Source organism: Natator depressus, chromosome 6 (assembly GCF_965152275.1).
Source record: "Natator depressus isolate rNatDep1 chromosome 6, rNatDep2.hap1, whole genome shotgun sequence".
Lineage (NCBI taxonomy): Eukaryota > Metazoa > Chordata > Testudines > Cheloniidae > Natator > Natator depressus.
The window spans coordinates 17,414,731-17,429,457 of record NC_134239.1 but is presented as its reverse complement, the minus strand read 5'-3'; the positions used below and the strand labels follow the sequence as shown (position 1 = coordinate 17,429,457).

The following is a 14,727-nucleotide window of genomic DNA, read 5'->3' as shown; positions in this document are numbered from 1 at the left end:
ACCCCATCCAACCCCTCCTCTCATTCCTGACTGCCCCCCCAGGACCTCTGCCCCATCCAACCACCCCTTCTCCCTGTCCCCTGACTGCCCCCAGAACCCCTGCCCTTGACTGCCCCTCGCCGCCCCATCCAACCCCCCTCCTTCCTAACTGCCCCCCTGGGACCTCTGCCCCCATTCAACCCCCCTGTTCCCCGCCCTCTGATCGCCCCAACCACCACCTCGAACTCCCCTGCCCTCTATCCAAACCCCCCTGCTCCCTTACCGTGCTGCCTGGAGCACCGGTGCCTGGCGGCGCTACAGCCGTGACGCCCGGCTGGAGCCAGCCACGCACCATGCAGCACAGAGCACTGGGTCAGGCCAGGCTCTGCAGCTGCGCTGCCCCAGGAGCTCGCAGCCCCGCCACCCAGAGCATTGCGCCGGTGGCTCAGTGAGCTGAGGGGGAGGGGGCTAGCCTCCTGGGCCAGCGGTTCAGGGGCTGGGCAGGAGGGTCCCGCGGGCCAGTTGTGGCCCGTGGGCTGTAGTTTGCCCACCTCTGTTCTAGATGGATGGCCTAGAGAGAAAAAGCCTACAAACCTGGAAGCATAAAATCTACCGGGATTATAAATATGAAATTGCTGAATATGAATTGATTCTGTACAAAGGGCATCATAGTATAAAAAACACACCGCATGAGGGTTGGAAATGCTATGTGTACTTCATTGTATCCACCTGGATAGTGAGAAGTGTAAGAGGAGAGCCCAAGATGTCTTATTCTGGCCAGGCATAAATGTTGTAATTAAAGCTAAGGTTACAATTGTGAAATCTACAATCAATACAGAAAGCAGAACGTAAAAGAACCCATGAAACCACATGACATTCCTGATCACCTTTAGCCTAAGGCTGGCACAGAACTATCTGAGTTAAATGAGAAAGATTATCTCTTAGCGGACTACTGCTCAAGTGTTTTTAAACTGAGCTGTTGCACAATGTTTCGTGTAGCAATGTAATAACACATTGTAAATCACAGTTTATTCACCACAAGATTGTGGAAGAATAAATAGCACTGGCCCACAATTCACAGGTAATTCATTTGGGCAATTCTCTGTTATATAAGTTCAAATACACCATGTTGTGCAAAGTCAAAAGAATTAGCAGGCAAGTCAAGTACAAACAGGAAAGAACTCGATTCAAGAGAACTATCACTTTGTAGGTTCAACATTAGCATTTCTAGAATGTTGCACTGTACTGCACAAGGATTTTTTTAGGGTCACCAGTTTAGAGACTCATGAGCAAAACAAGAAAAACTTTAGTGTGAACATCTGGCAAATTTCTTGAGCCAAATATAACAATAAAAAACCTGAAGTAGGTGCAAAAAGAGCAATATGGCAGGAAACTAAAACAGAAAAAATGCTGAGACAAGAGTGTCAGAATGTTACTTCTTTTACCAATGGAGGAAAATGTAAGATTTCAAACAGAGTGGCTGGCAACCTGCAAAAGTAATTGATATATTATCCACACTAAGGTCATATGTAACAACCACATCTGATGGTCAGTCCTTCAGGAGGGACAGAAGACATCTAAACAAAACCAAGAAGGATATTGGCTATTTCTTTAGGACATCCATAATGCCTTTGACCGTATTCCTGTACTGACAGATGTAATACACACACACATCCAGTCAATGACAATGAAAAACATAGAATCATAGAACTGGAAGGGACCTCGAAAGGTCATCTAGTCCAGTCCCCTGCACTCAAGGCAGGACTAAGTATTATCTAGACCATCCCTGACAGGTGTTCGTCCAACCTGCTCTTGAAAATCCCCAATGATGGAGATTCCACAAGCTCCCTAGGCAACTTATTCCAGTGCTTAACCACTCTGACAGTTAGGAAGCTTTTCCTAATGTCCAACCTACACTGCCCTTGCTGTAATTTAAGCCCATTGCTTCTTGTCCTATCCTCAGAGGTTAAGAAGAACAATTTTTCTCCCTCCTCCTTGTGACAACCTTTTATGTACTTGAAAACTGTTGTCATGTCCCCTCTCAGTCATCTCTTCTCCAGACTAAACAAACCCAGTTTTTTCAATCTTCCCTCATAGGTCATGTTTTCACCTTTAATCATTTTTGTTGCTCTTCTCTGGACTTTCTCCAATTTGTCCACATCTTTCCTGAAATGTGGCACCCAGAACTGGACACAATACTCCAGTTGAGGCCTAATCAGTGCGGAGTAGAGTGGAAGAATTACTTCTTGTGTCTTGCTTACAGTACTCCTGCTAATACATCCCAGAATGATATTTGCTTCTTTTGCAACAGCGCTACACTGTTGACTCCTATTTAGCTTGTGATCCACTATGACCCCCAGATCCCTTTTCGCAGTACTACTTCCTAGGCAGTCATTTCCCATTTTGTATGTGTGCAACTGATTGTTCCTTCCTAAGTGGAGTCACATCTTATGCGGGGGTTAGGTTCTAAAGTCAGCGCGTAAGGCGAAAATCGCGTATAGTCAAAAAGAGAGACAGAAGAATGAAAGAATAAAAAAGGGAGAAAGATGACTTCAATGTCGTTATGCGCAAACTGGAGTGCTGCAGGGTGGCCAGGAGCATTGTCTACGATCAGCAACACTGTAAAGTCAAGTCCTTTCTCTTCGAGGTACCGCTTGACCTCCGGAATGAAACACTTGTGGAACCAGTCCAGAAATAATGCTGCCGTCACCCAAGCCTTTTTATTTGATTGTCAGAACACAGGCAGGAGATTTTTGTTCTTGCCTTTTAGGGCACGGGGATTTGCAGCCCTGTAGAGGAAGCCCGGCTTTATTAAATGCCCAGCCGTATTGCCACATAGCAACACAGTCACAAGGTCTTTAGCTGCTTTGAAGCCAGGGGCTTGTCTTTCTGATTTCGAAGTGTAAGTGCGGTTGGGCATTTTTTCCCAGAAGAGCCCAGTCTCGTCAGCATTAAAAACTTGTTCCGGAAGATAGCCCTTTTCTTCTGTGATTTTCTTTAATTGTTCGGGGGAGGCTTTTGCTGCCTCTTCATTGGCAGATGCAGCTTCACTAGTAGTCTGCACGTTTTTGAGGTTGAAGCAGTTCCTAAAACTGCTTGGCTGGCTTTGAATTCCTTCTCATCAGAAGGCTGTCCCTCTTCGGCGGGAGGTTTGAACAGCGCGTAGAGGCTAAGAGCCTTTTCTCGCAACGTGTTGCCATCGATAGGCACCCGTTTACGGTTCATGTCTTCCAGCCAGAAGTTCAATGCCTTTTCAGTCTTCACTATAGTCTTATCACGCACCTGGCTCGTCACCGTAGCAGTTATCGGAGCACTTGATGCCACGGCTTGACGAATTTCTCTCTCTCGAATCTTGATGGCACGGATGCTAGATTCGTTGAGGCCATATTTACGCACCGTGTTGGAGACCGACATATCATCTCTCAATAAGTCCTACGCAGCCAGTTTTTCCTCCAGCGTTGGAACAGATCGCTGTTTCTTCAGTTGAGCACCAGATGAAGTAGTTGGCTTGCGTTTAGGGGCCATGTTGTATGAAAAATACGTATCTTTAAACACTAGAATCACACTCAGCGCGGCGAGATGCTCACCGGATTGGCGGGCAGCAATCGATCCAGTGGGGGTCAATTTATCGCATCTAGTCTAGACGCGATAAAGCGACCCCCGAGCGCTCTCCTGTCGACTCCTGTACAGTACTCCACCGCTGCGAGTTATGATTATTCTTTTTTTTTGCCAACCGCATATAGTTGAATTCACCTAAGTTAAGTGCGCATATGATGCGACTCCACTGTACTTCACATTTGTCTTTATTGAATTTCATCCTATTTACTTCAGATCATTTCTCCAGTTTGTCCAGATCATTTTGAGTTTTAATCCTATCCTCCAAAGTATTTGCAACCCCTCCCAGCTTGGTATCGTCCACAAACTTTATAAGTGTACTCTCTGTGCCATTATCTAAACCATTGATGAAGATATTGAACAGAACTGGACCAAGGATTGATCCCTGTGGGACCCCACTTGTTATGCACTTCCAGCATGACTGTGAACCACTGATAACTACTCTCTGGGAATGATTTTCCAACCAGTTATGCACCCACCTTATAGTAGCTCCATCTAGGTTGTATTTCCCTAGTTTGTTTATGAGAAGGTCATGTGAGACAGTATCAAAAGCCTTACTAAAGTCAAGATATACCACATCTACCTCTTCACCCCTATCCACAAGGCTTGTTACCCTGTCAAAGAAAGCTATCAGGTTGGTTTGACACAATTTGTTCTTGACAAATCCATGCTGACTGTTACTTATTACCTGATTATCTTCTAGATGTTTGCAAGTTGATTTCTTAATCATTTGTTCCATGAGCTCCATGAGTCACCGTAAGCTCTAGGTTGTGTACCCATGTCAATGACTGAACAAGGTCACTGCAACAGGAACTGTTTTGAGAACAAGAAGTGAACTTTTGATCAGAAAACTGCTGCGTCACGGTGATTTTATCATGAGTCTCCTGATATTTGGTGTTGTTTATAAAGTCCCAGATCCTATCATGAACTTACCTGAGAATTTTAGCTTTCATTTTAAGAAAAAGGAAGTTTCCAGCCCGTGGCTGTGGTTGTGACCATAGTACACCTTAAAGGCTCAGAAACCAGAAAACAAAGAAAGAAAACCCAAGATTTATTATTTTTAAAAAATCTCATGATTTTGGGGCCCTGGTTCATGATATTTGAACATGTGGGGTTGGCAGTACTCAATCAGATATAAAAATATTCCTCCCATCTGTCAGAGAGCTTGGATTGTCTACCCCGACCTTCATCCATGACTTCTCTATTACTATTTTACTAACTGGCCATCTTAGTTTTTGGTTCTTATTTTAACTGACACTATGTTTTTCTCTGCATTTAATTTAAATAAGGAAAAGAATTATTCTATAGTACCACTGGAGTTAGTGATCACTGACTCCTGTCATATGATAAAGGTGTTAAACTTTCTCACCCTGACCCAGATCAAGTGACTTGAACCAGGAAATAAAATTTAGTTTCTTACCAGGACTCGTGTACGTCATACCATTATTATATCATTTGTCAGCTTTACCAACTTGTTGTCCTCTTTCTCCTCTAAGTTGTTAACATATAAAATCATGTATCCCGATATGGATTGCTGCAAGACCCTATCAAAGAATTCCCTCCACTTTGAGGGGCAGAGATTTCTTACAACTCAATTAATTCCCTATTGTTTGATTAGTTTGTAAGACCCACTGGGATTTTCACTTAAACTAGATGGTTATTATTTTCCTTCAGAGCCTTTTCTGGAAGACTCTTGTCAAAAGTGTTTTAAAACCCCAGTAATCCTCCAATCAGTCATTCATAAATAGTATTCTGTGGTTATCTGTCTCATATTGTGAAACCTTCTCTTTAAAGTGCATTGTCATTGTGTTACGTCCATGCATCACTTGTCTGTTACGATATCAAACTTAAATTAGCAGCCGTCATTGTTACCCAATGCAGCATTTACACTAATTTCCTGTACAACTGGAGTCATCTTCAAAACAAACTGGTAGAAAAACAACTGTTATGTAAGTGATCAAGAAATTACTTCTCCCCAAAATACCCTATCCTAATTAATAAGTACTTCAGCCAGTTCATATCAAGGTAGTTAAAAATGCTATTCTTATTGTTGTTCTAGGAGAATATGCATCTACCTTTCAAAACACTCAGGGCCAGATTCTGCCCTCAGTTTACTACTTGGCAAACCTACTAATTTCACTTGGGTTATACAGATGTACATAAGGAGAAATTTGGCTTCAAGACCACTATTATTATGGACTAGGAGACTCTGGCCATTCTGGCTCCTTGGGTTTTATAACTGAGCAGATTCAGTCTTGAAAAAAGAAAAAAGAAAAGGAGTACTTGTGGCACCTTAGAGACTAACCAGTTTATTTGAGCATGAGCTTTCGTGAGCTACAGCTCACTTCATCGGATGCAGTTTCCACAGTATGCATCCGATGAAGTGAGCTGTAGCTCACGAAAGCTCATGCTCAAATAAACTGGTTAGTCTCTAAGGTGCCACAAGTACTCCTTTTCTTTTTTCTTTTTACGAATACAGACTAACACGGCTGTTACTCTGAAACCAGTCCTGAAAAAGATGTCATCAGAGCAACGCCCATTTCTCTCACACCAGGAAACAAAAGTAATGTCTGGGAAATGACAAATTAAATCTAAGATTGAAGTGTTAAAAGTGTTTCTTGTTTATATTTCTAAAGCAGCCCTCAGTAAGGTGCTAGTGAGCTAAAAGCAACGATACCAACATACGTTTTGAAAGCAAATTGTGATCCTTTTAGCAGAGGCGTTATAGAAGTGTGAAGTATTAATTATTGTTATTTCTTTATTATTATTACAAAGTGCTGCAGGTGTGGATGGTTCTTTATGGGATATACACAGCTGGGCCAGATCATCTTCCCAAGCCATGGGATGTATTATTCTGTCATGAACTGAGAGAGAAAGTGGGTGTGTGTCACTGTTGGCGGGCAGAAGGACCCAGGACTGCTCCAGTGAAGGGGTTTGGGCTGAGAAGGGAAGAGCAAAGCTCTGCCTGCACCGAGGTTGGCGTTGCGTGTGGCTCAGCGCCGGCTGGCTGCGAGCGGGCACACGGGGGCCTGAGGGGGAGGCCGGACAGCCACAGATGGGCCCCGCGGCCCTTGCTGTGTAGCCCAGACACGCGCCCAGCAGCGCAACCTTCCGAGTCACGCTGAGCCAGGCGGCCCCGCCTCTGCGCAGGGCGGGTCCCTCCGCTGGGCCGGCCGCCGCTTGCGCGCGCGCGCGCGCGCGGGCGGGCTGGGCGTGGCCTCCCGGCGCGCTCTCCGACGTGGGTATATAAGGCGGCGGCGGGGGCTGTGGGGTTCAGACCACGCGACCTAGACAGACCCGAGCCCCGGAGGTTCCTGCTTCAACAGTGTTTGGACGGAACCGCCGCCGCCGCTCGGACCCCCCCGCCTCCGACCCTTGTATCCTCTCGGCTCCCGTAGCAGCAGCAGCAGGAACAGCAGCGCCATGTCTTCGTCTCCATCCCAGGTGCGCCAGAACTACAACCAGGACTGCGAGGCGGCCGTCAACCGCCAGATCAACCTGGAGCTCTACGCCTCCTACGTGTACCTCAGCATGGTGAGTGCCGGGCCGAGCCGAGCCGAGCCGGGCCTTGGCCGCGTCCCTACTGCACCGGGGGGGGGCGATGGGCCGGGCCTCTACCAGGCGCCTCAGCCAGGCCCGGAGGGAGCCGGGGAGGGAGCCCCGAGTCTCGCCGGGCCTGGGCGTTGCCGGGCCGCCCGCGTTCTCGCCTCCTTTGTTGCCGGGGGGCGGGGCAGCGCTGGGGGGGGGGTGTCAGCCTTGCCCTCGCGACCTGCCCCGCTCTCCCTTCTCCTCCCCCGCCGCCGGGGGACTCGGCTCCGAGCGGGCTCCGAGGCGGAGCCGGGTGACGCAGCGGTTCCGACCCGGCCCCGGGAGCGGCCTGGCCCGCGGGGGAGGCGCCTCCTGGCTGAGCCGCGGCGGGCGCGGCCCGGGTTTATCTGCGCGCCGCAGGCAGCTGCCCCGCGGGGCTGTTCCCGGCGCCGGCCTGGGGCTGAGGCTGAGTTGGAGCAGAGCCTGCTGGCGAGGCAGCTGCCGCTCCTGGGGTGGGTCCCTCGCCCAGGGCCTCTTTCTCCTGGTGGGGGTGGGGCGCTTCTCTCTGTCGGTACGCTGTGACTATCCGTGTGTAAAGGGTTTTTCCCTGCTGGTGAGGCCGAGTACTGCGCCTAAGATGGTAGGATCACAGCCCATAAATGTGTCTTTAGCTCCGCAGTGATGACCTCAAACTCTCTCCTCAAGGATGCCCCTTGAGGCAGAGAGAGAACCTCAAACTAGCCTTGATAGTAGATGGGAGCGCTTGGTGTACTTCTGAGGTGCCATGTGAATTGCCGCAACAGCACTAAAACTTCACTCTTGGATTAGCAGATACTAGACAGATTCAGACTTCCTTGGCATTTCAGATCAGAGGAGAGCAGGGTTGTGTATTTATTGCTTCCTTCAGTTGTGAATTGACCTCAACTAAGTAGGTGCCTACTGCTCTGAACAAACACTGTAAACACTGATCCCTTGACTTAAAGTGCTCCCAAATGCTCACCTCTATTCATTTGCAGTGGCATCAAAGTTCTGTTATACTAGTTTTAGATTAGCTTTATCACCTGTCCAGTGTCTTATAAAACTAATGTCTCTTGCAAGAAGAGTACATTTTGAGAAGCTCTTTAAGGGTCACTCTGTAATCTGCTCTGAAGTAGATCGGACTCTGGTATCTTTCCAAATGTCCCATTTCTGGTCATACGGTCAGACTTCAAAAAAGCACCAAAGTGTGGTTAAGAAGTTAAAGAACAGGACATGCTTTTTAACATCTGACCTAGAGAAAACAAGATGTTAGAGGAATATAGCACTAGGTCCTGTACAGAGCTCAAAACATAATCCAATTTAGCAAAAAAGAACAATGTCAAAGTGATACTTGTTTATCATTTACAAACATATTCATTTCTCCAAAAGTGAGAACAGAACTTTCTACAACTTCCATTCTAAAAAAGGGCTAAGCAAAGCACAAAGAAGTATCTGGCCCAAAAATGTGTTCAGATAGTAAATGGCCATCTTAAGCTGTTACAGGAGCATCATACTAAACTGTAATCAGCATCAACAGCTTGTTCCCAATACAGTAAAAGCTGTGGTATCTGGCACTTTACCAACCTGAAAGCTCTAGAAACCAGCATTTCTGATATCCATTAAAAGTCCAGTTGGTGCAGAGCTGGCAAGCTCCCTACCTGGCTCCACATGTCTCCCCTGAAGTGGGGACATGTTCCTGCTGCTCCTATGCAGAAGAACAGCCACTGGGGGCTCTGGGCACTGCCCCTGCCCTGAGCGCTGGCTCCTCAGGTCCCATTGGCTGGGAACCGGTGGGGGCTGTGCCTGCGGGCTGAGGCAGTGTGCAGAGCTGCCTGGCTGTGCCTCCTTGCTAGGAGCAGCAGGAACATGTGGCTGCTTGTGGGGAGCTGCCTAGATCTGGCACCCCAAAACCCTCCTGTGCCTCAACCCCCTGCTCTGAGCCGCCGCCTCCTCCCACACCCAAACTCCCTCCTTCCATTGGTAAGTATAACTCTAACTTAACCAGCATTTTTGACTAACCAGCACGCCCCCCCATTCCCCCAACTTCCTGGATAAAAATTTTACTGTTGTAGGGGTGTATAACACCTCATACATGCTAAACTGATCTCTTCAGCTTCTCTTCCTTTCTACTGTCAGATTTTTAAAGTATGGTGCTCAGAAGGGATACAGTTCAGCCTTGGGGGGGGGGGGGGGTGTTGAACTCAGATTTCTGCTAACTCCCCATGAAGTCAAACTGGCTTCCCACCTCAGGTGAAGGGGGGTGCAGGGGTGAAATGGCTGGGCATGTGTGCACACACAGTCCCTTTTAGGAGCACAGGTATCAAGCTGCAATCTGCTATAGAGTGGAAGTTATGTCACATCCCAAAGCCTGCTAACTTGACAGCTCCGGAATGAAGGGAACAGTAGGAATGACCGAATTCAGTTGATTAAGTCTTCAGTCTGGGAGCCTGTGAATGCAGAAGTCTTGATTGTAGTATCTGAATTTTGTTTTCAGTCTTTCTATTTTGACCGGGATGATGTGGCTCTAAAGAACTTTGCCAAGTATTTCCTGCACCAGTCCCACGAGGAGCGTGAGCATGCTGAAAAACTCATGAAGCTGCAGAACCAGAGGGGCGGTCGCATCTTTTTGCAGGACATCAAGGTTAGCAGCCATGCTAAGGAGATGCCTCAAGGGCATAAAGTGCAGTATGGTATCTTCCTCTTCTGGCCTGCTCCCAGGCTGGAAGAGAGGGGCTATGAAAGCCAGTATGGGCAAACAAGTCACTAGTAGCGTAACAGTAGGCACACAGATATTTTGTGTATTATGAACTTGTGAATAGGCACTGGGGGGGGAAATTGGAGTGCAGAGATCTGGTAAATACAACCATCCATGATAGTTTGATACTGGTACTAAGGTATTTTTAATCTCCTAGTATGTATGTCTTTCCTGTGATACACAACACATTTAGTCTAAAGATGTACTCAGAGCTGGTTCTACACTGTACATGAAATAACCACCTTCCCATGCTAGTCTCTTGCAGATCATATCAACTGGAGCTCTCCCTCAGCTCAGCTTGTGTTTTGTCTTGCCAGTGATGTTAGTCCTCTTTAGATTCATGGTTGCCAGGGAAACCCTAATATCATGGTGTTTCCAATGGTGTGCTATGCCTTCACTGCAGAATCCCATGGGAGTAGATTAGCTAAGAGTCTGTAATCAACATATCCAGACTGGCTTAGTGGTGGTTTTGTATCAGCCATGTGGTATAGAAATGACTCTTTAAAGAGATTCAAAATGCTTCATTGTGAGTCTCAAATTTAAAGTAAAACTAACAAAGGCATTCAGGAGAATCCTGCTGCTAGAAGCACCTGAACTGTTCTGTGTTTTTACATATCCCCAGTGCTACAACAGGTGCTCTTGAGCATCAGTCTGGTCAGAAGACTGCATGTGTTGCAAGGCTTTTCAGAACACCAGTAATTACTTAACACTACTATCTTCACTTCCTGAATAAAATCACGGGTCAGGAGCACTGGCCCTTGCACAACAAATATACTGGTTTTCACTTCCTCATCCCTTCTTTTGGAGACCTGGGTTGGCTTAAAGCAGTGGCTTATCTGGCTGAAGACCAGATTTCCCTGTAGTACTGAGCTGCTGGTGAGTTGTCTCATGACACTTAATTTTCAGGCTGCACACTAGGTCACTTTCCCATGTATAGAAGCTTCATTTCTTGAAATTTGTTTGGTGGATCAATCCTCTATGTAAGGGTAGGAAAAACCTCCACTGTTCTAGATAGTAAAGCTGTCACCTGTACATATGTGGCCTTATAGTAGCAACTGTTGCTAATGTCAGACCTTCTCAAGAGAGATGCCAATAAGATCACTTTGGAGAGATGCCTAGATAATGTGGCGCTAATAAAATCTTGGATAGATTTGGGACTCTTTAAACCAGGTGAACACTTCTGTAGTCTACACAGATTGTCTAGTACTAGGCTGCTCTGGGGTTATATAGATTCTTGAACTGCACCTCTATACTGCCACTATGGTAAAAATATTCCTAACTAATCTGGTAAGATGGACCATAGTTCAGAAAGGTAACTTGCCAAACTTAAACCTTCAAAGTCCAGTGTCCTGGTTCCAATGAGATTCTGTTGAACTGAGTGTCTGTTCTCTGCCCTGCTGCTGTGTGTGGCCTCTGATGGTAGCTAAGTTGTGATATGGGGCCACCAAATGAACTTAAGTTAATTAATAAACTTAAGAATTAGGGGCCACCAAATGAAATTAAAGGAAGCTCTTTTTCACACAGTGCTCGGTCAACCTGTGGAACTCCTTGTCTGAGGAGGTTGTGAAAGCTAGGACTATAACAGGGTTTAAGAGAACTAGATAAATTCATGGAGGCTAAGTCCATTAATGGCTGTTAGACAGGATGGGTAAGGAATGGTGTCCCTAGCCTCTGTTTGTCAGCAGGTGGAGATGGATAGCATGGGAAAGATCACTGATCATTCTCATTAGGTTCACTCCCTCTGGGGCACCTGGCATTGGCCACTGTCCGCAGACAGGATACTGGCCTGGATGGACCTTTGGTCTGACCTAGTATGGCCATTCTTATGTTGTGTGCTTTCTTTCCTATATTAGAAACCCGATCGTGATGATTGGGAGAATGGACTGACAGCAATGGAGTGTGCCTTGCACCTGGAAAAGAATGTGAACCAGTCACTCCTTGATCTGCACAAGCTGGCAACTGACAAGAATGACCCTCATGTAAGTGGAAGCTGAAGCTGTGATTGGAATGTGGTTATGCAAGCCTTTAATGATGAAGGGTTTGGGGGAGGAGGGCATCCATGCAGTCTCCGCAACACATTCTGGGACTTGCCCCAAACCTGAGGAAGGGGTAAAATTCGGAGTGGAGCGTCTTCCTTTGAAGGAGGGCAGCCTATATCTTAGCCCCTTTCCTACAGTTAATGTAAACATCCACTCAGTCCTATGAAAAACATTGACAGAACTGATGGGTCGTTGAATTGGCTGATAAACCACGGTGGTGTGCACATGGGTGGCATTAGGCTGTCTTGCAACCCTTTACTCCAGCTGTGTCTTGAGGGAGCTGGCTTTTTTTCAACAGCAGAGACCATCTATCTGAACATATTTCTGGAAAGCTGACTGAAAATAATGCTTAGTGATAAGCATAATAAGCTTTCCTCATCTCAGAAGCCTGGTGACTGGCTGTGGATTCATTCTGATTCTTAGCTTAATATGCATCTAATAGCTGTCTAAGATGCCCTTGAAGCTTTGGGCTGCTCTTCTGCATGGGAGGTAAAAGTAGCTGTGAATCCTGAATTAATGTCTGAAACTGCAGGTCTCCTGTGAATAATACAACTTTATGGAGACTCCTCACAGCTGGAAACTTAAACAGAATTTGGAGGGGAGTGGGAAGAAGTTGATTTAATGATGCAGGCACATGTGTTATGAAAATCTTCTGAGATTCCATTGTAGAAATTCAGGGGCAAGCAACAAGATCAGGGGATTGAGTAAATGCTTTTAAATGTATCTAGTTGCCTTTAGTTATTTTAAGAAAACATGAACAAAGTATTCAAAGGGTGTAAATAGTAAAGGTTAGAAATGTAAATACTACTGGAGGCTTCCATAGCTAGAAATAATGGAAGGTGCAAGTGACTCTAGCATAGTCTTGAGTTGTGGTGAAAGCTGCTTTGGAGTTGGTTGTGATGTCAGTATAAAACATCCTGATTCCAAAAATGAAACTGGTATTTATCCAGTAAACACAATCGTTTCTGGTATCTAAGGGCTTTTGTGCACAGAGCTGTATGTGGAGTACAGAGGTGTGATTACTAAAGTACACTATATTGTGCATTAGTCAGTCTGTGTAGACCTTGCTGCTGCCTATTAAAGATCTTGTTTGAAACAGCACACATTACAAAGATTACTGATTACAGTAATGTATACTGTAATTTATGTACCTTAATGAGTAATTACAGGTTTCAGAGTAGCGGCTGTGTTAGTCTGTATCTGCAAAAAGAAAAACACAGCCGCTACTCTGAAACCTGTAATTACTCATTAAGGTACATAAAAAATTTGTTAGAACAAATTTATTAGAGCATAAGCTTTTAAATTTGTTAGTCTCTAGGTGCCACAAGTACTCCTTTTCTTTGAGTAAGGTAATCACACAAGCTCCAAAAACCTTAAAACTTTAAGTTGAGTTGTTTGTCTAAAAATAAACCCTGAAAAACAGAAGCCCTATCAGTATACTACTGGGCACTGGGATGTGCCTATATATAGGTGATCTGGGATCTTCCACTTAGAATAATTTTGAGATGTTTTGGTGTCTCTGGTAAATCAAAGGCTTTTCTCCTCTGGTGGTTCAAGAGTATAACCCTGTCTTAAGGAGTGGGGGGGAGGGGCCGTTCTTTTTCTCCCCCCGAGAAAGAAACATGTAGTAAGAAATCAGCCACGCCACCCCACCCCCTGCCTAACATGCTGGCTTAGGAGGTAGTGCCAGCTCCCTCTGGATCTTGGGTTCTGGCACTTTCCATTCTTTGATTCTGGCAGGGCCTCCCATTGGCTGAATAAATAATACTGACATGAGTTAACTGTCTTCTCCCCTCTTTTTAGTTGTGTGACTTCATTGAAACCCACTACCTGGATGAGCAGGTGAAGTCCATCAAAGAGCTGGGTGAGCATGTGACCAACCTGCGCAAGATGGGGGCACCCAAATACGGGATGGCAGAGTACCTCTTTGACAAGCACACCCTGGGGGACAGTGACAGTGAGAACTAAAGCCTCAGGATAGGCCACCCATGGGTTTCAGTAGGTCTCCTAGCTTGCTGCCCAGCAGTGCATGCATCTACTGTTGGATAATGTCATTCTGTACCAAAAAATCTCTCCTTTGTTTCTTTGTGTTTGTAACACCTTACATCCAATAAAGTGACTTGTTTCAAGTTTGTTTTATTTGCCTTGCACTGTAATATGGGAGTGAATCCTACATTTGGAGGTTTCACAGCATATTCCTGACTTATCCGTGATGACCCATCTCAGAATGGGGGTCAGCTGTGTGAATACATTAGTGGGGGGCAGATCTGGCATCATTGACTGGGCACTGTTCCTTTGGGCTCACCACAGATCAGACTCTGACTCAAGTGGGGAGGCATTCCCTACCACTAAACTACTGTAGGGATTAGTCCATGAGTATACACTGGGGGGGGGGGGGGGGGAAGTGTGTGTATAGAAGGCTTAGCTAAAAGCTACAATGGGGAAGCTCATCATAAAGTGGCCAAAGAACAAAAAAATCTCTGCTCTTCTACTCAAATGTTTATGCCCTGACCCTTCTCTAGATACCACCCCCAAAGCTTTGAGAAACACCTTGCATTATTAGCTAGCTTCCTATGCTGAAAAGGCATAGGGAAGAAAAGCGAAGCACTTCAAATGCTTACATGACAAGCAGAGAATGGAAGAAGTGTGGGCTAATATTCTTCAGTAGGAGGTTCTCAGGCTGCCTCTAAAGACCCCCTCCAGGGAAAGGAGTGCCATACTTCAGTTTAATTTGGATGAAGGGCAAGCAGAGTCAGTGAGAGCTCCCGAGTGTTTGGGATATATATATATAGG

At 46.0% G+C, this 14,727-nt stretch overlaps 1 protein-coding gene across 1 annotated transcript; it reads left to right on the top strand.

The window, feature by feature from the left end:
* The first annotated feature begins 6,816 nt into the window (after window positions 1-6,816).
* FTH1 (ferritin heavy chain 1) lies at window positions 6,817-14,063 on the top strand. The gene is made up of 4 exons (XM_074956881.1): window positions 6,817-7,128; window positions 9,635-9,781; window positions 11,749-11,874; window positions 13,738-14,063. The coding sequence occupies exons 1-4, from the start codon at window positions 7,018-7,020 to the stop codon at window positions 13,900-13,902; spliced, it is 549 nt and encodes a 182-aa protein (XP_074812982.1). The 5' UTR covers window positions 6,817-7,017; the 3' UTR covers window positions 13,903-14,063.
* The last annotated feature ends 664 nt before the right edge of the window (window positions 14,064-14,727 follow it).